Source organism: Anabrus simplex, chromosome 1 (assembly GCF_040414725.1).
Source record: "Anabrus simplex isolate iqAnaSimp1 chromosome 1, ASM4041472v1, whole genome shotgun sequence".
NCBI classification, from domain to species: Eukaryota; Metazoa; Arthropoda; class Insecta; order Orthoptera; family Tettigoniidae; genus Anabrus; species Anabrus simplex.
In genome coordinates this window covers 1,641,895,775-1,641,920,682 of record NC_090265.1, presented here as the reverse complement: position 1 = coordinate 1,641,920,682, position 24,908 = coordinate 1,641,895,775, and the positions used below count along the sequence as shown (strand labels likewise).

The 24,908-nt window shown below is 38.0% G+C and overlaps 2 protein-coding genes across 3 annotated transcripts in view; one reads left to right on the top strand and one right to left on the bottom strand.

The window, feature by feature from the left end:
- LOC136858650 (bumetanide-sensitive sodium-(potassium)-chloride cotransporter) overlaps window positions 1-2,857 on the bottom strand; it is a 289,427-nt gene extending 286,570 nt beyond the window's left edge. For both annotated transcript variants that reach the window (XM_067138364.2, XM_067138362.2), the window contains exon 1: window positions 2,519-2,857. In XM_067138364.2, coding sequence (XP_066994465.2) covers window positions 2,519-2,833 — 315 coding nt within the window. In that variant the 5' untranslated portion in view covers window positions 2,834-2,857. The remainder of the gene's footprint in view (window positions 1-2,518) is intronic.
- Window positions 2,858-2,948: 91 nt separating this feature from the next.
- Window positions 2,949-6,591, top strand: Naxd (NAD(P)HX dehydratase). Its single transcript, XM_067138365.2, has 3 exons — window positions 2,949-3,025; window positions 4,261-4,313; window positions 4,487-6,591. The coding sequence occupies exons 2-3, from the start codon at window positions 4,269-4,271 to the stop codon at window positions 5,549-5,551; spliced, it is 1,110 nt and encodes a 369-aa protein (XP_066994466.1). The 5' UTR covers window positions 2,949-3,025; window positions 4,261-4,268; the 3' UTR covers window positions 5,552-6,591.
- The last annotated feature ends 18,317 nt before the right edge of the window (window positions 6,592-24,908 follow it).

Below are 24,908 nucleotides of genomic sequence, written 5' to 3'. Positions count from 1 at the left end.
GAACATTGGATTCAACCTTTTTGATAATAGTAGGTAGGCACGAAGATTAGACAAACATTTGATGTGTTCAGTGTTATAATTTAATTTATAAGGTCCACAAAGAGTACGGCACTTTGGCTGAATGTTCAGCCTTCGGTTTAGAAGGCCCCGGGATCGATTACCGTCCGGCCCGGGAAATTTAATCGCGTCTGGTTAATACTTGCAGCTTGGAGTTTGGTGTTTGTTTTCGTCATTACAAATCTTCAAATACATACATCCCATTCCACGACAAACCACCGCAGAAACGCGCAATAGTAAACACATCACTCCACAAAGGCACTCGGCCTTAAAACAGGGCCGAGTCCATTTGTGCGTCCGGTTGCGCATCGCGATCCCATCAGGATGTGAGGAAAAGCGTTAGAAGAAGAATAAGGTCTCCTTTGTGTCCCACTGCCTACTTTTTGCAGTTTTCGGAGATGTCGAGGTGCCGGTAAATCTACCTACACGACTACCTTCAAATACTATCGAACTGAGCCGGGATCTAGTCCGCTAACTTGAGCTCGTCTGAAGACGAGCGCTCTAATGTCTGAGCTACTTAGCCCGGCTTCTAAACCATAAGTCTCATTATTGAAGACGAAAGAAAAACTTAAGACGGGAGGGACCATGAGAAGCACGAAATAAGAATTTCCTGGACCTCCTGACCGAATATTGTTGTGGATGATTCACAAAAAAGTCGAACTGACAAGGTGAAAGATACTGTCTCAAGCAAGGGATATAATGGTTTTTACGTCCTGCGATCTATTTTTACGGTTTTTTGTGACTCCGAGGTGCCGGGATTCTGTCCCGCAGGAATTCTTTAACTTGCCAGTACTGACAGGAGTCTAACGTATTTGAGCACCTTCAAATACCACCGGACTACGCCGGGATGGAATCCGTCAATTTGAGCCCAGAAGGCCAACGCTCTACCGCCTGAGCTACCCAGCCCGGCGCAAGCAAGGCACAAAACACTGCCAAACCAAATTCTGGGCGCCTTATACTAATCTGTATTTAGAACTGTCGCCCAGGTGGCAGATTCCCTATCAGTTGTTTACTTAGTATGTCTATCCGAATCCTGGATGCAATTAACTACATAAACATGCACATACATACTCGTTATCGGTTATAATTACTCTTGTATATTTACAAGGAAGTATAACATCATGATGTATACTACAGATCTCACAGGTCGAACGCGCTACAACTAAGTATGCTGCATTATGGTTGCTATAAATGGCTGAGATGAAAAGCCGAAGGATTTATCAATAGGGGACACACACACACGGTGTCAGGGGACAAGTAAACATACAATATGTTCAGAGCGATACATTTTACTCTTGTTTATTTCTTAATGTCCAACACACTCAAATACTGCTAGACAGACGAAATGAGATCTGAAATTAGATGCGTATTTTATTATTTCTGGAGTCGAGGGGATACTGAAAGTCATTCATCCTCTTTTGTGTAATATAATTTACTTTTAGATTAAATTATTCAATGCTATAATGGCATGCATGGATTGTTAATTTTGATTAAAAACCAGAAAAATCTTTCTGGTAATTAAATTATTTTTATACTGTCTGTACCATCTCATAAAATATACCCGACTGCTAAAATTATTCCTCTGAAATTATTCGACTTTCTAGAAAATCTAATTGAGAAAGAACAGTATATTGTTTCCAATTACATTTCTCAAATGTATCTTTCCAATCGTAATTTACCTTATATCTCAATATGACATATCTTTAAATGTCTTTTCTTTCGTACAGTTTCATCTAACTTACATTCTAACTTTTAGTTCTATCGGTCTCTCACTGAGCATTTAGATTCCAGTGATGATCCTAATTACTGAACTTGCATCCAACAAGTACCTTTCGACTCAATTCTCTCAGGCATCCTAGACATGAGCGCCACGAAAGGGGCTGCGAAACGGTCCACTTAACCCCCCCCCCCCACGTTGATTTATGGAAAAGGTGAGTTGAAGTAAGAATATTCGCAAGAAAAATAGGTTGTGTAATGTAGAATATATTCAATAGAACGAAATTCAGTGCATAAATTTAATACTAACGAATTTAAAGAATATCCAAACAAAAATTCAACCATAACCTAGGAAAAATAGCCCTCCTAATACCGCTTTATAGACTCGTTTTACCTTCAGATAAACAAAAAGTAAATCAATCAGTACTGAAAGTAAAACATTGTACAAATGACTTGCAATTAACTGGAGTAAAATGAACATATTTTATATGATAAAATGCCCTTCCCCCGGATCCTCCGCTCCTCACGGATCGCCCAGAACTGCACCACGCAGCAAGTAATCCTGTCGGCGCCCGTGATCCTAGACGCCAGTTGCATAAACATCCTTTTATTTCTGTTGATGATTATATTAAAAAAAAACACTTTCCAACAGTATAAAAAAGCCTGACGAATTATTTTCCGTCACATGTAAATAAGCCTTATAATTTATTCGTTATTTTAGGCGCAAAGTTTGAGTCTGACTCACCTTCTGTTGAAAATTTCCTTCATGCAGCTCTTCCAGAGTAGGCCTGTAAGCATGCACTGCTGATCCTAGATCTCTGTAGTGTTCTGCTCTTGGAGGTACCTCTCTTGTAAGTTGGCTTTTTGAATCCCGCGAATCATAAACATATGAGGATTGATTATGGCCGATCGAATGTTGGTGACTATCGGAATCTCTATCCCCATCTGCATCGACTTTATCAACCCGAAATCTGCTAATATTATTTTGATCAACTTCTGTCAGTTCAACTTCACCCTTTTCTTCGTCTGGGTGCGCTTTCGAAGATTTGCTGCTAAACATGGTCTGTTATACCTCGGATCACACTCGAAGAACAACTGAACAGCCCGCTTTACTCTGACGGCTGTTCAGGACCGCCCCCATTCCAATTACGCTCATTTACTTCTAGACCGCAGCACTGTACAGTATCGCGCGCTCTGGTAGAAATATCGATATACTTCCCTTGATCGATAGTACATACAGTGCTTCTCTCACTAGAGGTGTGACAAACGGTTATTTTTGTGTAACTGCTACATCTGTCACTGCTACAATAAAGTAATTGTGAAAAGTATCAGTGAAAAATAACGTCCACCGTTACTCACCTTTTACCGGTCACACATTGGTGTTCTGTGCGGTCACAGCCTAGTCACGGCTTCAAGCTTGTCCCCGTTTAACGTCCAACGTTACTCACCTTTTACTGGTCACAGCCTGGTCACGGCTTCAAGCTTGTCCCCTTACAGCTGTGTTGCAAATTGCCATTCATTCACTCTCACATGCGCGCACGCATCACTACACACACTGTTGAACAGCAAAACACGCATTCCAATTTGCTATAAAGTTATCAAGAGGCAGACAGGGGATGAAATGAGAAGACAACATAGCATCTTTTTCTGAAATCTAGAGGAGTGAGTTTGACAATGCCCCAGTTAAGGATGGAAGACAAGAAAACATGATGATCTGTCTGCCAAACCTTGCACAAACCGGTACAAGAGGATCGTTTAAGTAAAATGAAGAACCGATAATGTGTTATTTTGTTATAATGGATTGTGTGAAATGAATTAATAAAAACTTAAGTGGGTAAAGAGACGTTATCACGTTCGTTTCATTCATGACAATCTGAAATGTTTATTGTACTTGTTATGAATATTCAAACAATTGTGCTCATTGTGTTCCACAGTGTAAGGGGACAACGCGCCCGCCTGTCACCTGGCGGTCCCGGGCTCGATTCCCGGCGGGGTCAGGTTTATTCAATTATAATGATGTCAAAGTGAAATAGTATTACAAAATGCATTTTATCTTCGTTCATTCTATAATATCAGTTCAGTATGGAAAGTTAGCATAATAATTTATTTATGGTACAAGAAAAATTATACGGGTGAAACTTATAATATTATAATGTAGGTAGCCTTGCACGAACAGCTGAATGTGTGATAACAGTTTACACTTTAGTTACCACTACCAGATGACAGCAGGAACTTTAAAGCAATCTCCTACGAAACCGCTCTCACTTGGAAGACATGCGTACTATCTGAAGGTCACATTCTGTGTCTGTAAGCTGCTACTAGTGACTGGTCCCCACTTCCCAGTTACTGTTTTCACTAGTATGTTTTTCTGTTGTCGTTACTCGATAACCTGTTATTTCTCGTCCTCGTTACATTTGTAACAGTGACAGACATGTAACTGGGACAAAGTAACTGCTACGTTATTTTTCAGCCATCTCTATCTCTCACGATATATTATGAATTGTCAATATTGGTATTGCTTAAATGGTTTTCTGAAGCAGGTAGAGTGTTGCATGAAAGTATGTAATTGTTTGGCACTTAGCTGTAAAAATGTGTAATACTCAAAATCTCTTTAAAATTTCATTAAGGATATCATATTTTTCTCACTTTTTTGCGATCTCAACTGGATACTTTTTAATAGTATTGTAATATGCTAAATCATCTTTGTTTGCAGGTTAGGATCAGTTCTACGTTCAAGTGTTGGACTGTGATAAACTTGTATGAGAATTCATTCCAACGATTTTTGACAAGCTCAGCCGTTTCGAGTGAGACGAAAATGGAGAGTGGTGATGGTATGTCGCCAGCCGAAAAGAAGTTATTGGAAGATGCTCGACTGATTGTACCTTCGCTGTCACAGTCGCGTCACAAAGGACAGGCGGGTCGTATTGGTGTAATAGGGGGTTCAGTGGAGTACACTGGCGCGCCTTATTTTTCAGCAATATCTGCCCTTAGAGTTGGATGTGATTTAGCACATGTATTCTGTCTAAAAGAAGCAGCTCCTGTGATTAAATCATACAGTCCAGAACTAATTGTTCATCCAGTATTAGATTCAGACAATGCTGTGGAACTTATTAAACCATGGCTTGATCGCTTGCATGTTCTAATAATTGGGCCTGGACTGGGAAGAGATTCAAAAGTATTTGCTACTGTTGCTAGTTTAATTGAGGTTTGTCGCAGTGAAGAGAAAAGTTACCAAAAACCTCTTGTAATTGATGCTGATGGTTTGTTCATGATTACTGAGAAACCAGATATTATCAGAAATTATCCACATGGTGCAATTCTCACACCTAATGCTATAGAGTTTACTCGTTTAGCTAAGTCTGTTTTAGGTGAGTCATGGAGCCCTTCTCCAGAACCTAAAGCAGAACATGTTCAAGCTCTGGCAGCAGCCCTAGGGCCAAATATAACTGTGGTCCATAAAGGTAAAGCAGATATATTTGCTCACGGGCAAAGCAAGGATGTCTGGCACTGTTCTGGTGGTGGGACTGGAAGGAGGTGTGGTGGACAAGGTGATTTGTTGTCTGGTAGCCTTGGTACGTTTTATGCATGGGCATTAATGGCACATCAAAATTACAGCAATAAGCTTAGTTTTCCAAGTAGTATAATTGCAGCATATGCAGGTTGTAGACTTACCAGAGAGTGTAATAGTTATGCTTTTGTCAGGGCAGGCCGTAGTACTGTTACAACTGATATGATAGATGTAATACATCCAGTGTTCGAAAAACTTTATGGAGAATAAAATTCTAAATTAGAGAAAAATTGCAGCTAATTGGTTTCGTTACTCAGAATGTCTACAAAAATAATTTACAGAAACTATGAAATTGTTACTGATCTTGAAAAATCATTTAATTAAACCAGTTAGGAAGAAGGTTGTAAAAACAGAGTACTCTTCACCTTAATGACTAACTTAACCATTAGCCAACACTCATTAGAAAGCATTACTGTTACCATAGATAGTATTCTTGGTTTTCTGTTTATATTTCTCTTTCCAACTATTCGTGGCCTCTGTCAGGAAGTACAATGCCAAATCTGTGGTTTATCTCGAAGTGTTTATTAAATTAGAGATTCATACCGAGTTTTGTTATCGTATCGTAGGATTTTGGTTTTATTGTCAGCAGTGTTTTTTTCAATTCTTGGATATTACAGAATGTCACATTATGTACAACATGGCATATTATCTTAATTGAACTCCATAAACACTGTAGTCAATAGTTTATTGTACTGTATCATAATCGTATGAAAACACAATGCTGTCAGAACTTCCTCCTTGAACAATATATTCATATTTAAGTTACCAGGTTTGGTAAGTAAACAGAATGACCGAGTGTTGAACGATTCATGACCAAAAGTGTTATGGTATATAGTACACCTATTTTAAAAAACCTTGGAAAAATAGCATACAATTTTGAGTACTAAAAAAAAAAAAAAAGTATTTTGAATTCTTCCTACATCAAATGTAGGTGCCACAATGACGAGGAGTACTGTGACAAAAGCTGATTATTGTACGTTAAATTCATCAGTCCTATTAACATTGAAGTTGAGCTAATTTTTAAAATCTGGGCAGTTAATGATGATAATATAGTAATGAGAAGTGTTGTCTGAGTATTATATCTCTCAGTGCAGCTGTTCAAATTTCTGTCATGAAGGCCTATGACAGTCCAAATTGTTTGTGGAAATGCTAAAGAAAAAGAAGAAAATGTGGAATAGGCCACCTAGAACCAGTTATCAGACTAAATATTGTAATTGTTTTCAGATTATAATTATTTTTATGATTATTGCTGGCACATATTTGAGTGTCTCTGGAAATACTACTTCAGGTTAACTCTCATAGAATAATAGGATCTGTGATTTATCCTTCAGCTGAGTTAGGTTTAAAGAATATATCAGTCCACCAATTACCATGGTAGTGTATCCCTTCTCCTTTAAGAAGTAACGATACTGATGCCATGCGCTGCCTCATTCCTCCACCCAGGCAACCTATGGTACAGAACAGTGCCAGGGCTGCCAAGCATACTGTGATATTCCCAGCCCAACCCAACAATACCCCAACTGGAAAGTGAGGACTTTCTCCACTCACGTTACTGTTCTCTGCTAAATGGCTTCCAACCTCAGTCTTTTAAAAATAAAGCCATAAATAAAGTAGGGAAATCAACAGACAGGTAAGAAGAAAGAATTAATTAGGTAGTACTACAAGAAACTTAAAAAAAAGCCAGAAATTGCATACAAGCACTGTTGAAAAAAGCGAGTCATCAGAATTAACCATCAAAATCACAAAATCAAACCAGCCAGGTGGCAGGAAGAGACAAAGCAATCAGGAATCTTGCCTACAAGGGTCGCGCATCATTATTACCCTTAACCACCTAATCCACCTCATTCTGGTATCAAGAGATGAAATATGACAAAATAACATACAGGCAATACTGTGGCCTTGGACATGATTGTTACATTTTATGATTTCATCATATACAATGCTTTTAGGTGAACAGAACCTAACAAGTCACTACAAGTTATGTTTTCATGATCACTAACCTAATTGTCGCTGTCAGTAATTTGGACACTTGATAGTGAATTAAGGTCACTGCACGACCTGAGCGAAATTTAACCTATACCTGTCACTAACAGTGCTCTGGTAAATCAGAACTTAACTAGTCACTTTGACCATGTGGGGTCATTAGAGTTGGGGTGGGATCTGGGTACATCATGACATCATGACTAACAGTAATAAGTATTAAGGTCACTGCATAACCTAACCAAACGCCAACCTAACTCTGTCATCAACAGTGCTTTCCAGTAAACCAGAACCTAATTGGGCACTAACAGTAAATTGTATGGAGCTATGGATCACGATTAAGTCATTTGTGTTTACACCACAGTTAGTGCACTATGCATTTGTTATGTTGACAGTCATGTAGAATCATTGGCCGTCAGCACATCGATCAGAAAACGGGAGTAAGAAGAGACTAAGAGGGAAGATGGTATGATGTCATTATGTTTAAAGCATTAGTAAAATTGTTGACTTGGTTTTACTCTGACAAGAATTGCATAGATAGCTATGAGGACAAGCTTCGAGGATGTCAGTAAGAGTTATGAACTCGATGTGGCAGTGTTGTTAGTGGTTATCTGCCTGGCACAGTTCTTATAGCTGATGCATTTTGGGTCATCTTAATGCCTTCTTAAAATATGAAGCAGGCATGACTTACACCATCTGCGTATCTCAACTGGAATTGAGCAAAGATCGAGAGGTTCTGTATGTTAATTTGTTTTGTTTACATTAATGAATTCAATCTAAGAGCACTTAAAGATGTCTAGGTAAATTGTGAATGTATGGATCCTTAGCGATATCAGACCTTTCAACTGAATGCTTGCCACTTTTCCAAATGATAGGACTTTTCATAATATTTTAAAATAGACAATCCACACTTTGTCTGTTATTTGGAAAATTGAATTGTTCTCAGCAAATTCAAATACATAAAATTCATTGCATACAAATATGCAGTTTTACAGGACAGCTAAAGAATGTTCTTCAGTGTTTGTTTCACTTGACCAATTTTACAATGAAAAGCTGTTAAACTTCTTTTTCATAATAATGCAATTTTTTAAAAACTTTTTTTCACACTTGTTTGTTTTGGAATTATGCTGGACTTGGTGCTTTTCACTCAAACTAGCTAGCTTATTTTTGTGTGTTGGAAATAGTGTTTTGCACCCCAGAAAAGAGCGCAGAAAATTCAGTAAATGTAATGTTTAAAACCTCACCTTCGTAAAAAATGGATGCAGTACCATTTATCTCTTGTGCACAGATATTAATTTACTTAATTCATCGCATTACCACTGACATTGTCACTGATTATGACCAAGGTGGCTGTGTTTAAGCAAGTGGGTTTGAATTGAAAAATCCCATCACTGTAGTTCAGATTCTACCTAATACTAGTGGTTGCATGGTTATAGTAAACTAAACGCTTGCTTACATTATGGATGAAACATTTTCTTACATTGAAGTAACACCACCTGAAAACTGAATCGCTTCATACTTCCTACTGTTTTTATTAATGATGTAGTGTTGAAATATTGTTTTTACTGTATTGCTCCATATCCGTGTTTAGGTAAGTCACTTGTCTATGATCTTTCTTACTCAGCCTGACAATTTCTTGTATGAGATACAAACTACATCCTTCGTTGGCTCAGTCTCAGCCCTTGTCTTATATGCATCATAATGGTCAAACTTTACTAACAGGGGTGTAAAAGAGAGGTTAGGAATTTACCATGGCACAGCTTGCACAGGGTGACCAGATGACCTCTTTCTCCCAGACATGTTCTTGAGGGTTAGAAACTTCATTTCTTGTCCTACATTTTGACTGTTTGATTGGGGTCCAGGCAGAATTCTCAATAATCATACATTTTGAAACATTAGATCCAAATAACAGTCAGTTTGTCATATTTTTGTTGTATTTGCTTCTAGTCATCTTAAAGTAATTGTGCATTTGAAAATTCTGTTGTAAGATGAAATAACATTCATAGATCAATGTTGAAATACTTGGGAGTTATTTGCAAGATTTTGATCACTGTTTGTATTGATATATCATGTGATAAAATCACTCATTTTTATCTCCACAGATTGGAAGTTCATTCTTTCTAACTTTGCTTGGTGTGTGAGGTCATGTGGTAGTCCGCAAATCTGGAAACTTTGACGATTGACTAAGAGTAGTTGGTAATTTGGTGAAACTATGGCAACTAAACACAAATAGTTCAGTCATTACTGATCTGCATTTAGGGCAATTGCCCAAGTGGCAGATTCGCTATCTGTTGTTTTCCTAGCATTTTCTTGAATGATTTCAAAGAAATTGGAAATTTTTTGAACATCTCCCTTGGTAAGTTATTCCAATTGCTAACTCCTCTTCATATAAACAAATATTTGCCCCAATTTGTCCTCTTGAATTCCAACTATATCTTTATATTGTGATCTTTCCTACTTTTAAAGACACTACTCAAACTTATTCGTCTACTAATGTCATTCCATGTCATCCCTCCACTGACAGCTCGGAACATACCACTTAATACCAATATAGTTGGCCCGTTATTGTACATTGTAAATTTTTCCAGCTAACTCATTCCTGGTTGCCAGCATTTCGCCCAAGTGTGCTAAGTTGGTCTCATCAGTTGGTAAATAGCACACCTACCAAGACGCATGGCTAGTTCATACCGTGTAGGCCACTGCGTAGGCTACTTGGAGCCATCGGCAGTGCCAATGCACTATGAGAGACATCGTCTCTTTACCAAAAATAGATGCCTGCTTGGCTATCAGATGATATAGATGTTGATTCCCATAGGGAATCTGAAATAGGCTATTTGTCCTGAATGATTAAATTATAAACGGACCATTTATATTGGTATTTGGTATTATAAATTTACTCATTCTGGACAAATATACAAATCAGTATAATAGTGTTCTTCCAGCCTACTTTAGTGTCGGACATTTTTCTTGAATGTCCTACATTTGAAGCCACCCTGTGCTCTTTCTGGAAACGTCATCTCGTCATCCTGGGCTTGCATGATGTCGTAACACACTACATAAAATTGCCAATTAGGTGCACCTAGTAACCAAGACTATTAGTTTAGTTCAGTTAGATTATTGGCTAGCGACAAGACCATTGGTCTGGATTGGTTAGACGCTTGGCTAGTGACAAGACCATTGGTCTGGCTAAAAAATCAATGAATTTCACTCCATGTGTAGGCCCTACTGTACTTAATATATTCACATCACGGATACATCCGGAATATGCCATGAAACTTTCAAACTTTGTAGTTTTGTTATTTTCACAGAATGATGCAAGCTCCATTGGAGACAATAGCATACTTTTCTGACCAATAGGAACACAGAAACTGGTCTCATTTCCCAGACTGACATAGTCTTAATTTTAATTTTGCTATATAAGTAAGAATCCCTCTAGGGGCAAGTTGGTGGGTCCCTGGTAAACATAAAGGAAAGATCTCTCCTCTCTGCTATTTCAGGTACCACTTCACGTCATTTTTGCATGATTTTCTCCTTCCTAAACATGCACTGCCATTAGTAAAGTGCTGCAATCATAATTATAGAATTAATTACACCAATTTAACTTTTTATGCTAAGGTAAAGTACATATTTCTTTCACGTGTGTCCCTCTTTTGGAAGTTATTTGAATATGATGGTGGTGTTTTTGGCAAAATGTGGCTGTTTATTGGATAAGTGTACTGAATTCAGTGTACGTGATTTATTACAGGGTGATTCATATAAAACGAGTGGTTTTTTAATTCTTACTCATTTCTGCAATATGTTTCTAAACATACAGTATCTGTGGGAAAATTGCTTACCTCAAAGCAGATGAATGACCACTTCCTGCTTGTTTCTGGCAGTTCCTCTGAGTCGCTATTGTTGTTTTTGGTTTGAACTTTGTGGCGCTCAATAAAGAATTGGACCGTTGCCATTTGGGTACTAGAACTTATTAAACATATTAGGTAAACTTTACCATGTCCTAAAAAGAAACTTAGATGCAAAAATCATGAATTTCCCCAATTTCTGTGGAATAGTTAGTTCTTCTTTGAATCATTAATTTCTCAATCTTTAAGGTAATCCCACAAGAAAAATCTGTGGGAATGAGGTCAGGCAATTAGAGAGGTTATAATATCTATGAAATGAATCGTATGGACTACAGCGACATCACTAGGATACTTTTAACTTCCAGAGTTCCAATATCCTTTAACAAAATCCGTGCAGCATGAACAACAATATGCTATTTTTAAAACCACCCATTGTATATGGATCACTCTGTACAATCACTGCATAATGAATATGCTCGAGATGATCACTAATGTTTAATATATTATTTTATGTGTTCACATTCTTCAAAATAATGTGGAAAATGGAACTTTTTGGCGTTCAGTAAAGAAGTGGACCATCACCATTCGAGTACTAGAACTTTTTAAACATATTGGGTAAACTTTACCATGTCCAAACGGCAAACTTCTGTGGAATAATTAATCATATTTTCGATGTGGCTAAGGGAATGTTATGTTAGCCATGTTTAGGATGTCTTACATAACATTGATAATATACCTACATCTCACCTTTATTTATTTATGACACATGTCTGCAACAGAGTTGCACTCCAATTACAACAGACATTACAAAATATAGTATTATGATATATAATGCAAACAAAACAAACAAACCGCATGGCACTACAGCCCTTGAAGGGCGGCCTACCAAGCGACCGCTGCTCAGCCCGAAGGCCTGCAGATTACGAGGTGTCGTGTGGTCAGTACGACGAATCCTCTTGGCTGTTATCTTGGCTTTCGAGACCGGGGCCGCTATCTCACCGTCAGATAGCTCCTCAATTCTAATCATGTAGGCTGAGTGGACCTTGAACCAGCCCTCAGGTCCTGGTAAAAATCCTTGACCTAGCCGGGAATCGAACCCGGGGCCTCCGGGTAAGAGGCAGGCACGCTACCCCTACACCACGGGGGATATATAATGCTAAACAGAAAAAGATAAAAAAATTAACAACAGATTTTGAAAAATTATAATAAACAAATTCAGAAGAAAACGTGACAAAAACAATAGGTTTAAGAGTTGTTATATACAGAACAGGATTAGATAAGGCTGCAATTACTGGCTCCTAATTACATAAGTAGGAAGAACTAAATATTTATGTGCAGGCACACACATACGCGAACAGGTCAGGTGCATGATTAACAGTGTAAAAATAATATGCCAAAGTTTATAGACAACTGAATTCCATTTGGATTATTGACAAAGAGATAGTGTAATGAATTCTATTATATTCTATTCTGCCTACATGGAAGAAAGGCAACCATATTGTTCTATGTTATCAACATAAATAGCAAAATGTCAAAGTAGGTACTGAATGTAAAACTAGGTTAAGACCTCTTTAAGCTGTGAAATACCACATATATTCCTCTAAAATAATATCATGACACTAAAAGGTCTTGCAGAAATACAGGTAATCTAACACATATTTAGAAGAGCCCAATGTTTAACACTTGAAAATTTAGAACTTTACTGCTTAACAATTTTCATACGTTACACTGTCAAGCACTTCTAAATCACTTGGTTAAACAAATTGTAATGCAATACCCAGTGACGATGATTTGGGGGGACCGTGTGAGTTGGCCATGCGGTTGGCCTTGAAGATGGTTTTCTGTGGTTTCCTATTTTCACACCAGGCAAATGTTGAGGCTGTACCTTAAAAAGCCACAGTCGTTTCCTTCCCATTCCTAGGCCTTTTCTATCCCATTGTCATAAGACCTATCTGTGTCAGTGTGACACAAAGCAAATAGATTTGAGAGAGATGACGACAGGGAGGGGCACTTGCCCCCCACTTTGTGCAGAATTATTACAATTTTTATATCATTTTAGCCACTTAAAACCAGGAATTAAAAAAAAAAAAAAAATGTATGAACCGTGTTGTGTTATCACCATAATTCTTTCCTATAATTTCTTTAAATAATAAAGAAATTGAGCCTCCATGGCTCAGGTGGCAGCACACCGGCCTCTCACCGCTGGGTTCCGTGGTTCAAATACCGGTCACTCCATCTGAGATTTGTGCTGGACAAAGTGGAGGCGGGACAGGTTTTTCTCAGGGTACTCCGGTTTTCCCTGTCATCTTTCATTCCAGCAACACCGAGCTCGATAGCTGCAGTTGCTTAAGTGCGGCCAGTATCCAGTATTCGGGAGATAGTAGGTTCGAACCCCACTGTCGGCAGCCCTGAAAATGGTTTTCCATGGTTTCCCATTTTCACACCAGGAAAATGCTGAGGCTGTACCTTAATTAAGGCCACGGCCGCTTCCTTCCCACTCCTAGACCTTTCCTGTCCCATCGTTGCCGTAAGACCTATCTGTGTCGGTGCGACGCAAAAAAAAAAAAAAAAAAACATTCCAGCAACTCACTCCAATATCATTTCATCTTTCATTCATTAATCATTGCAACAGGCTTAGGCAGCTGACACAATTCCTATCCTCGTCGCTAGATGGGGGCTTCATTCCATTCCTGACCTGATCGAATGACTGAAAACAGGCTGTAGATTTTAATTTTAATTTAAAAAAATTTACTTAGATGAGATACACACAAAATGTCATTCGATTTAGTAACCGATTCGTACAGTGCCACGGCAAGTAGTGGAGACTCGCGCAACAGCATGTAGAAGTGTGATTAGTATCTAATGGCGCAAAACCGTAGTTGCGCAGTAAAAGAGTTTTGTATACAGACAAATACATGTACAGAAGCATGAGTTAGAAGGGAGGAACGTTTGCTTCGCCAGTTGCTACGGAAGGCTTCATTTCACACCAAATAGTTCAGTAGTAGTTACCTCTCCACTACCTTCCTTCTCCTGATTTCACCTCCAAGCTTGGAGCTTCACGCAGGTTTGTGCCTTCAGGTAGTAATCACACATCTAGCATATGCTGTGAGAAAGGAAAGCAGGGGTATATTTTTGCCAAAGTTGTGGACAGTGACGTATGATTCATCCGCTTGCCACGCGTAATAGTCAGTCTGGCAGTCTCACTCAGTGTGTCTGTGTAGTTCTATCTAACATCTTACTTTCTTAGTGTGTAGTCAAATACTAAATTGGTTTTTTTATTGTATAATCATGCCATATTTCTATGTAATTGTAATACATGTTGAATTGTTCCTTTGGTGAGAGTTTTATTGTACCAGTATGGTATTGAATCAAAATCTCAAAAAGACTGTAGTTATCATAGTTAAGTAGGTAACTGTCAACCTTTACTACTCTGTCAAAATTTGCTCAGAGAGCATTACAAAACCATTTTGTAGCTGTTAATTTTTATTTTGTCTAGTCCCGAATATATCCCCCAGAATCCCGGTACTTTCTGTTTATAAATTTTTGTGACCCCCTTCCCCCTTCTAATTTGCAATCCCTGCTATTGGCAGTATACTGAATGTTTGAATTCTGGTATATTTCTTGTTAAAAATATAATTGCTCAAGTTTTGCCTCCAGTAGAAAATAATGCTAATAACACATTTTCTTTTAGTTCCATATGCACTCTAATTCTCTGATTAAATTACACCACACAAAGTTACGTATTTAGACAACAGTTCTACAACGTTTCAGTTCTGACACCACATATCAACTAACCATGTATTCAACAACAGTAACTATTTAACAACAAATACACTATATGTTTTCATGGTATTTCAGTCATTTTTAGTACAGTGCTTATTGTAACCCTGTTTATGATGCAAATACTGTATAAATTGTCAACTGCTGAGTTTAAAAATATGCGTAAAATGCTTGTGATGTCACAAAAGATCTGTTCTTCCTAATGAATTGCTCGTTAAGAAAATTCGCCACGCATGTGCAATAGTGAAAATTTGGACTTTGTTTTTGGATATTGATTTCCTCTGACATAATCGCTCCTCAATCGCCTTGTAAACATGGTGGTTGACATGCGCTCCCATACTCACATATAGTGCACTATTCAATGTTTCATATCTTGACTAATAGTACAGGAACACAAGTATTTTCGCACGTTAATGAATATATCTAATATCTGCAAGTGAATTGGCGATGGTCCGCTTCTTTACCATAACCGCCTTTTGATCCTGTTAATACTGAACTCAGCTACCAAAGTAGAACTGTACCATTAAACAGTGCATGTTAAACAGTTGCTTAGATGCTTATCAGATGGCTACACTGAGTCATGTGGGTGAGTCAGTCCTGAACTCATCATAATAATCTTGAATTATATTGATCATTTCGTAGTAGTCCTAAACTGAGCATAATATTATGTGAATGGCGAGTCCCAAATGAACAAAACATACTGTGTTCCTCTTAATATTATTTAATTAAAAATAAATATAACATATGGCCTGATATGAAATGAAACATACATTACAAGGGAAAAGCTATTCCACATATTCATTTGAAAATTCCAGCTTCACCTACATCTTGTCTTGTATGTAAAACCTCACTTTTGGACCTTGTAATGTAAATAACTATTATATGACTTATGCTTTATGTGTTTTGAATTTATTGTCATTCCATTTATTGTACTAGCTCTTACTAGATGGGATATATTGAAATTCTCAACAAATTCCTATAGCGAAGTAGGCTGTAAAGGAGTAAGAGTTAGCTGAGTATTTGTCAGTTTCATTTTATTTTCAAGTAAACTTCAGTATTCATAAGAATTACATGCCAAGCATTGCTGTAAATAAAAGCAAAAGTTATGGTGAATGATTTGAACCAAAAAATCAGTCATTACCCGATAATACTTTTTGCAGAACTTTTCCTTGTGTATACCAAACACAACAGTTTTCTTCAATTCATAACTTGCAGTTCATGTTGGATGTTCCTGCATGATCATCTATTCAAATGTTGACCAGATATTGGAATATTGTCCTGTGATATTTTATAATTCTTATGTTGGCATTTTTTGGAGTTAGTCAGTTCCTTGCTTGAAACGATAAGACTGGTTTAATATTCACAGCATTTCTGAAATAATGTAGCATAATGTATATCAGAGTAGTTAAAAGAGCATTTTCTCCTTAATACCATTAAAGAAATACTGTGAAGAGACTGAAGTGTTTTTTAGGGTCATCTTTTGATATGTTATCATTTATAATAAAATTTATATTTAGTATATACATAATCTTAGTATTTGTTACTAATCTAACTCCTGAAAAGGATCCTTACCAAACCTTTAATCTGACTTTTGCCTTAGCTAAAGATCGAGGACAACTGATTGACGAGGAGAAGAAGGCTATCTACCGTCCATGCATACCTCACTTCAGTGAGAGAGAGAGAGAACCTAAATACAAAGACATTGAGCGGTAAAGGATCTTCTCTTAAGAGCTCAGGGAACAGCTTTGAAGCACATGGTAGCAATCCTGAATGTACATTCAATGAAAATGAGATAGATCACATTTGTATGAATATTTCAAAAGATCGCTTAATATTTTGCACCACCATTTGTATGGCACCTTTTAAAATATTGTGTCAGAGTATAAATGGAAAGTGTCATTTTAGGTATTTACATTTACTATATTTGTACCAGGACCTTCATCGTTGGCTGTCTCTCCACTACTCTTCACTTGCTTCCTGTATTTTTTCTCTCTTTCCTCCTTTCTTCTCTGTGCTCTACTCCACTGTATCCATCCACCTCTTTTGAGGCCTTCCTTGTGGTCTATTACCTGTTGGTTTCCTTGTAAATACTTCCTTTGGAAATATGTCTTCTCCCATTTGTATCATGTATCCATACTATTTCAGCTTGCTTGTTTCTTTCTTGTCATAGTTTTGAAACTCCAATCCTCTTTCTAATATCTTCATTTCTCTCTTTTGTTTTCTTCCCTATGATATCTCTAAGGAATTTCATCTTGGCTGCCTGAACTGTACTCTCATCTTGTTTTGTTGTCTGTGCACAGTTGCTCAAAGAATGAATGAGTGCATGGTATTGTATAAGTTCCTCGCAGGTACACTTTTCTCAAGCAATTGAAACTGTAGATATAATATTTGCTGTGGATATTCTCAGGGTTTGTATCTATTTCTATTGGCTATCCATTTACAGTAGAGTCCAGGAAATTCATGTTAATTGGGGCTGACACTACCTTGAATTAACTCTGATTACTCAACTCAGAGGCTGGTTGGATCCTCAACAACACTGCCGCCAGCTGTCATAGATGGCCTAGGTGTCATCAAAGATGCATACAAGCGAGATGAGGAGCGAGATCGTGTCCTGTCGCTTTCCTCACCAAGCCAGAATTTCTTGTTACATGTCAGTCTGCCAAGCGTACCGAAGTGAACACGCTGACTCGATGAGCAACATTTTTACATCATTCATAACAGGGACTGGCTGCAAAAGAAATGTCATTGCTAGCCTTGCTCATACCTGTCACCTTCATATTGTCAAAGCCAAGGATAAGACTGTGACAGGTCAATGAAAGTAACAAATTCGTTCTAGCCCATACCAGAAGACACAACACTCTGTAAACACAGTTTCTCACCAGCAAAGGCATAATGCATGTTTAATGTATACAGAAAAAAAAAAAAAAGGTTCAGCAATGCAGGTATGTTAGATATAGGCTAATGTTACCAAGTTTAAAAGAAACAAAAAATTAAATTTTAAAGAAACAAAATTGCCCAAAGACTTTGCTGTTAAAAAGTAAGGCTCTGTTTAAAAAAGAAACGTTATGCTATCTTCTAAGAAGCTCAGCGTCAGTCAGTGTAGCTTCTATTTGCTGCCTTATGTAACACAGTGCTGCATTTACCACTGCCAAACCTACAGTGTAGCTCATCACTGGTAAAGTCTCTTCAGGCTCTTCATAGTCGCCAGTGTCTTCAGTGGGTTCATTCGTCATTTCATTTATTGAAACAACTGTCAGTTCAAGCTTTTCATCACTGTTCATCCATTCTGATACCTGACTTCCAGTTGCATTTCCACAACCGTAAGTTTCTCATCAGTTCTGCCATGGGGACATCTTTTTCGTTATCTATGTATGTAGGCTGTAAACAAAAAAAGTTGAAGTATGACACTTTCACATGGAAAATTGAGAGAAAGTTTAAAATGTAAAGCATTTGTGGAATACTGTGTAGGAGGGATACTGACTGGAGGGTGATTGGGGATTTAAATGAGACTATGGAGTGGGTATGTGGGAAACTGGGAGTGAAATTTCTAGATCCTAATGGGTGGGTAGGAGATAGGGATCTGCGCTCGGATGGCCTTCATTTAAACCGCATGGTACGTATAAGTTAGGAAATTTGTTTGGAAGGGTAATAGGAAGGTACATTCAGGGAAACGGGATGGCCTAGGGAGTGGTGATAAGGGAACAAGGAACTGGAAATCAAGTAGGGATGACATAAAATTGTTAGTATTGAACTGGAGAAGTATTGTAAAGAAAGGAATAGAATTAATAGATATACATTTACCAGATATTGTAATAGGAGTTGAATCATGGCTGAGAAATGATATAATGGATGAAGAAATTTTCTCACGACACTGGAGTGTGTATCGTAGAGATAGGATAGGAATGGTGGGAGGGGGAGTGTTCATTCTGGTGAAAGAAGAATTTGTAAGCTACGAAAAAGTTAAAGATGAGACAATGAAATTCTAGGTGTAAGGCTCATTTCTAAAGATAATAGGCAACTTGATATATTTGGAGTGTACAGATCAGGAAAGGGTAGCACTGACGCAGATTTGGAATGATTTGATAGGATAGTCGGCTATGTGGGAAACGACATGGAAAGAAATGTGATTGTAGCGGGAGAACTGAATTTCCCAGATGTCAATTGGGAAGGAAATGCGAACGACAGGAAGCATGACCAACAAATGGCAAATAAGTTAATATGGGAAGGACAGCTGATTCAGAAAGTGATGGAACCAACCAGAGGGAAAAATATCCTGGATGTGGTGCTGATAAAACCAGATGAGCTCTATAGGGAAACTGAAGTAATAGATGGTATTAGTGATCATGAAGCTGTTTTTGTGGTAGTTAAAAATAAATGTGATAGAAAGGAAGGTCTTAAAAGTAGGACTATTAGGCAGTACCATATGGCTGATAAAGCAGGTATGAGGCAGTTTCTAAAAAGTAACTATGATCAGTGGAAAACGGTAAATAAAAATGTAAACAGACTCTGGGATGGGTTTAAAGAAATTGTTGAGGAATGCGAAAATAGGTTTGTACCTTTAAGGGCGGTAAGGAATGGTAAAGACCCACCTTATTATAATAGAGAAATAAAGAGACTAAGAAGGAGGTGCAGACTGGAAAGAAATAGAGTTAGAAATGGCTGTGGAAGTAAGGAGAAATTGAAGGAACTTACTAGAAAATTGAATCTAGCAAAGAAGGCAGCTAAGGATAACATGATGGCAAGCACAATTGGCAGTCATACAAATTTTAGTGTATTTTAAGGTAGAAACAGGTTCTAAGAAGGACATTCCAGGAATAATTAATGAACAAGGGTAGTGTGTATGTGAGGATCATCAAAAGGCAGAAGTATTCATTTAGCAGTATGTAAAGATTGTTGGTTACAAGGATAATGTCAAGATAGAGGAGGAGACTTAGGCCAAAGAAGTAATAAAATTTACATATGATAACAATGACATTTACAATAAGTTACAAAAGTTGAAAACTAGAAAAGTGGCTGGAATTGATCAGATTTCTGGGGATATACTAAAGACAATGGGTTGGGATATAGTACCATATCTGAAGTACTTATTTGATTATTGTTTGATCGGAGGAGCTATACCAGATGAATGGAGAGTTGCTATAGTAGCCCCTGTGTATAAAGGAAAGGGTGATAGACATGAAGCTGAAAATTACAGGCCAGTAAGTTTGACATGCATTGTATGTAAGCTTTGGGAAGGCATTCTTTCTGATTATATTAGACATGTTTGTGAAATTAATAACTGGTTCGATAGAAGGCAATTCGATTTTAGAAAAGGTTATTCCACTGAAGCTCAACTTGTAGGATTCCAGCAAGATATATCTTGGATTCTGAAGGTCAAATGGACTGTATCGCGATTGACCTGTCTAAAGCATTTGATAGGGTAGACCATGGGAGACTACTGGCAAAAATGAGTGCAATTGGACTAGACAAAAGAGTGACTGAATGGGTTGCTATATTTCTAGAAAATAGATCTCAGAGAATTAGAGTAGGTAAAGCTTTATCTGACCCTGTAATAATTAAGAGGGGAACTCCTCAAGGCAGTATTATTGGACCTTTATGTTTTCTTATATATATAAATGATATGAGTAAAGGAGTGGAATCGGAGGTAAGGCTTTTTGCGGATGATGTTATTCTCTATAGAGTGATAAATAAGTTATAAGATTGTGAGCAAATGCAACGTGACCTCGAAAATGTTGTGAGATGGACAGCAGGCAATGGTATGTTGATAAACGGGGTTAAAAGTCAGGTTGTGAGTTTCACAAATAGGAAAAGTCCTCTCAGTTTTAATTACTGAGTTGATGGGGTGAAAGTTCCTTTTGGGGATCATTGTAAGTATCTAGGTGTTAATATAAGGAAAGATCTTCATTGGGGTAATCACATAAACATTTTTGTAATTAAAGGGTAGGGGAGGATGGGGCACAATGAAACAATAGCATTAAATTCTTTGAATTAAGGTGTAGAAATATGGCTTCCCTGTGGTGTACACCTTAGCTGCTAACTGATTCCTTATACCCATTTCAATATGGCTGCTCATCTTTGTTTTCTAGTGGCATGTTATTTACTGTTTTGGCGTACCTGAAGTAATTTTTAAAGGTTGTGAACATTTTTATATTGTTCAGTCTGTGTTAAAATTTTCGTTACTCAAATATGTACGTTTTAAACTGTGCTGCTTCAGCTTCCATATTGGTAAGTAACAGCAATTAATTATTATGATTTTGTATACTAGATTCGTATGAATGAAAGAGATGCTCATGGGGCACAATGAAACACTAAGTACCGGGGCACAATGAAACGTTTCATTGTACCCCATGACCGATCTCCCATCACTTCCTTTGGGCAAATGGATGTTCTTTTCTGTTTTGCTCCCTAATATAATTGTGCTTAAACTTGAAAGCTAATCAACCACTTACAAAATTGTATTCCATATAATATCAATGGAATTCATTGAATCATTTTCATATCAGTAATTTATGGCCTATAGAAAGGTTAGGCTGCTCAACATAATAAATCTACTGTTACCCTTCTTGTTTACAGAACAAACCAATAATGGTCAGAAACCGGCAAAGGACAACGGAAAAGGAAAGCTTCTCTGAGGATGACATGCGACAAGCTGTGCTATTGGTGCAACAAGGAATGAGTATTCGCAAAGCAGCAATAGAAAAGGGCCTGAAATATCCTACTCTTTGTAGGTACCGTATGTGAAAAAGACAAAGAATGGAAATGTGGGAGAAGTGATTGCTATGAGACCGAATTACGAGTGTAGGAGAGTGTTCACAAACTATCAAGAGGAAGAAATAAAAACGTATTTATTAATGTCTTCTAAGATATTTTATTGCCTGACGCCAAAAGACGGTAGACAGTTGGCGTACGAAATGGCAAGTATTAATTCAATTCCGTGTCCACAGTCTTGGGAAGAGAACAAACTGGCAGGAATTGACTGGTATTTAAATTTCATGCGGCGAAATCCACAACTCAGCTCTCGGACTCCAGAGGGTTGCAGCTTGTCTCGTGCGACTTCATTTAACAGAGTGAATGTTGTCGAATTTTATGACAATTTGGTGAATATCTTGTCCAAACACCCCGAGTTTGCAGATGGGACTAGAATTTTCAATCTCGATGAGACTGGTACATCAACAGTCCAAAGGCCTCAGAGGGTAATAGCTGAGAAGGGAGTGAAACAAGTTAGTAAATGCACCAGTGCAGAAAAGGGTACAACTGTGACAACATGTTGTATTATAAGTGCCTCTGGAAATACGATTCCACCAGTGATGGTATTCCCTCGGGTCCATTTCAAGGGTCACAGGCTAAAAGATGCTCCAACGGGAACTGTGGGACTTGCTACACCATCTGGATGGATGACAAGTGAGCTTTTCGTTCAAGTTATGAAACACTTCATTCACCACACCAAGAGCTCAAAGGAGTCTCCAGCGTTGCTCCTCTTCGACAACCATGACAGTCATCTGTCAACTGAAGTTACTGAGCTAGCTAGGAATAATGGAGTGACTATATTGACTTTTCCTCCGCACTGCACGAACAAACTGCAGCCCCTTGATGTTGCAGTTTAGAAATCATTTAAGTCCTTCTATAATGCTGCAGTGGATAGCTGGATGATGCAACACCCGGGAAAAACTTTATCCATACCGGTATACGACATTGCTGGAATTGTAAATTTAGCCCACCAGAGGGCATTGACTTCATCAAATATCATGTCTGGTTTCAAAAAAATGTGGAATTTTTCCATTTGACCGACGTGTTTTTACGGATGATGATTTTCTCTGCAGTTTTGTAACTGACAGACCTATAGGCCTACTGCAAGAAACTGGTAGTCTTACTGCAGATTCTTCAAGGTTGGAGAATGCCTCTCATAGTCAAGCAGGAGAAGCAGGGACTTCAACAAATGAAACTAGCAGTGAAACCAGGTCTACAGTCTCCTTGATCTTGGATAGTTCTCCCCACAACCCTGCACCAGAGAACATAACAAGGAGTCAGACACAGACGAATGAATGTTCACCAGTTCCATCAACCTCATACACGGTTTCATCAACGCTCTGTCACACTACAAAGACTTTTCTAAGTCCAAGAGAATTCAAGGTATTCCCAAAAGCTGGTGAAAGGAAACAGAAGAACGCTCAGCGAAAGCGCAGAAGTATTATCGGAACAAGCACACCGGAAAAGAATGCTATCATTGAAAGGAAGAGATCTTCAAAAGCAAGAAATGCAAGAAAAACTCTGTTCAATAGGAAGGTAGTTGACTCCGAAGATGATGAACATGACATTGAAATGATTTTAGACTTCTCCGTCATCTTTTGGACTCAATATGGCGGATTGATTTTTCTTTATTCTCCGCTACACGTTAGCGCTTAGATCACTCAACGTACTTCAAAAGTGGAGTGCGACCTTACTGTGTTTAAAATCTATGACAAGATGGCTTCTTACAACAAGCAAGAATATTTCGACACTAAAATATCAATTTTCTCTGAATATACTCTATTCTAGTAGTAAGTAGATAATTTAATATATCTCTGAAACTTAGTCTACTTGATTAAAGCTGTATTATCACGTCGATTTACTCTGTAACTCACTTTCTTCGTCAATTTTTGTAGCCACGATGAACTCGCACGCAATTAGCCATGGCACGTTTTTTTTCTTTTTTCTGTAGAGCTGGAGAGGAGCACAACCATGGAAATTGCTTAAACCACGATCGTTTGAAACTTTTCTTATGACGTTTGTTGGTTTTACGGAAAGAACATGTTTTTTGTACGGCGTTTTGAGCACCAAGAATTCGCACTACTTGATGAGAACCAGGGAACTCACGAAAGTACCGGCTGTTGGCCACGCACAGTACGGCGCGTGAGCTTGAGTGAAGACGAGAGATTCAGCAGCTGGCTTTACCTCCCAACTACCGCTTGGCCTTGGCCGTTGCCATGACAATCGTGACGTCACCCGCGTACTTAACTCAGTGCGAAATGTACAAGTGAAGTTGCGGGAAGATCGGAATGTTTTGTCTTCCCTGCGTCATCCTGTGTGAAGTATGAGTACTTACGCATCGTGGTTCATTCGTAGTGTTGTGCTGTTTTATTTAAACATGTATCCTGTTTATGACATAGTGTGTATTTTATTAGAAACACCTTTTTCACGTTGGAGAAACGAAGATCAGAATGAAGTTCTACGTTTTGGTCGCCCTACTGAATCACTGCGAGTGTGTATTTTATTAGAAACACCATTTTCACGTTGGAGAAACGAAGATCAGAATGAAGTTCTACGTTTTGGTCGCCTTACTGAATCACTGCGAATTTGTGCTACAAAAGAAGTGAAAACATTACGGTAAATCTTACAATCTTAGTTTCAAACGATCGTGGTTTAAGCAATTTCCATGGTTGTGCTCCTTTCCAGCTCTACAGAAGTTGTTTTGTTGGCCCTGCTTGCTTTTTAGCAATAAAAATAACGTTTGGAATAAAGAAGGATTTTCAGCCCTTTTGAACATAACACGCACGTTCTTTACATAAGCACTCAGACTATGCAGAACATAAAATGCCAGCTAGATTTGAGGACTTTGGAAAGAAACCAAAATACGATCTCTGAAGCCCTCAAGGAAAATGCTAGACTGTATATTGTACACTTAAACGAAAATGTGCGTTTAATTAGGTTTCTCCTTCAGTTGGTAATTGATGCAGTGCTCTATTTAAGCAAGAACTAACTTTTCGTGGTCATGATGAAACATTAAATTCAATAAATCGTGGTAATTTTAAGGAATTATTAACATTGCTGGTATCAAGGAGCCCTGCAGAAATACAAAACCAGTATTCTAAGATAAAAAAGTGTGTTCAGTGGCGAATCAAAGCACAGAGAGAGACAGAAGAGTGTACACATGGCATTTCTAGACCTAGAAAAGGCTTTTGACCGTATCCCACACGAACTTATTTGGC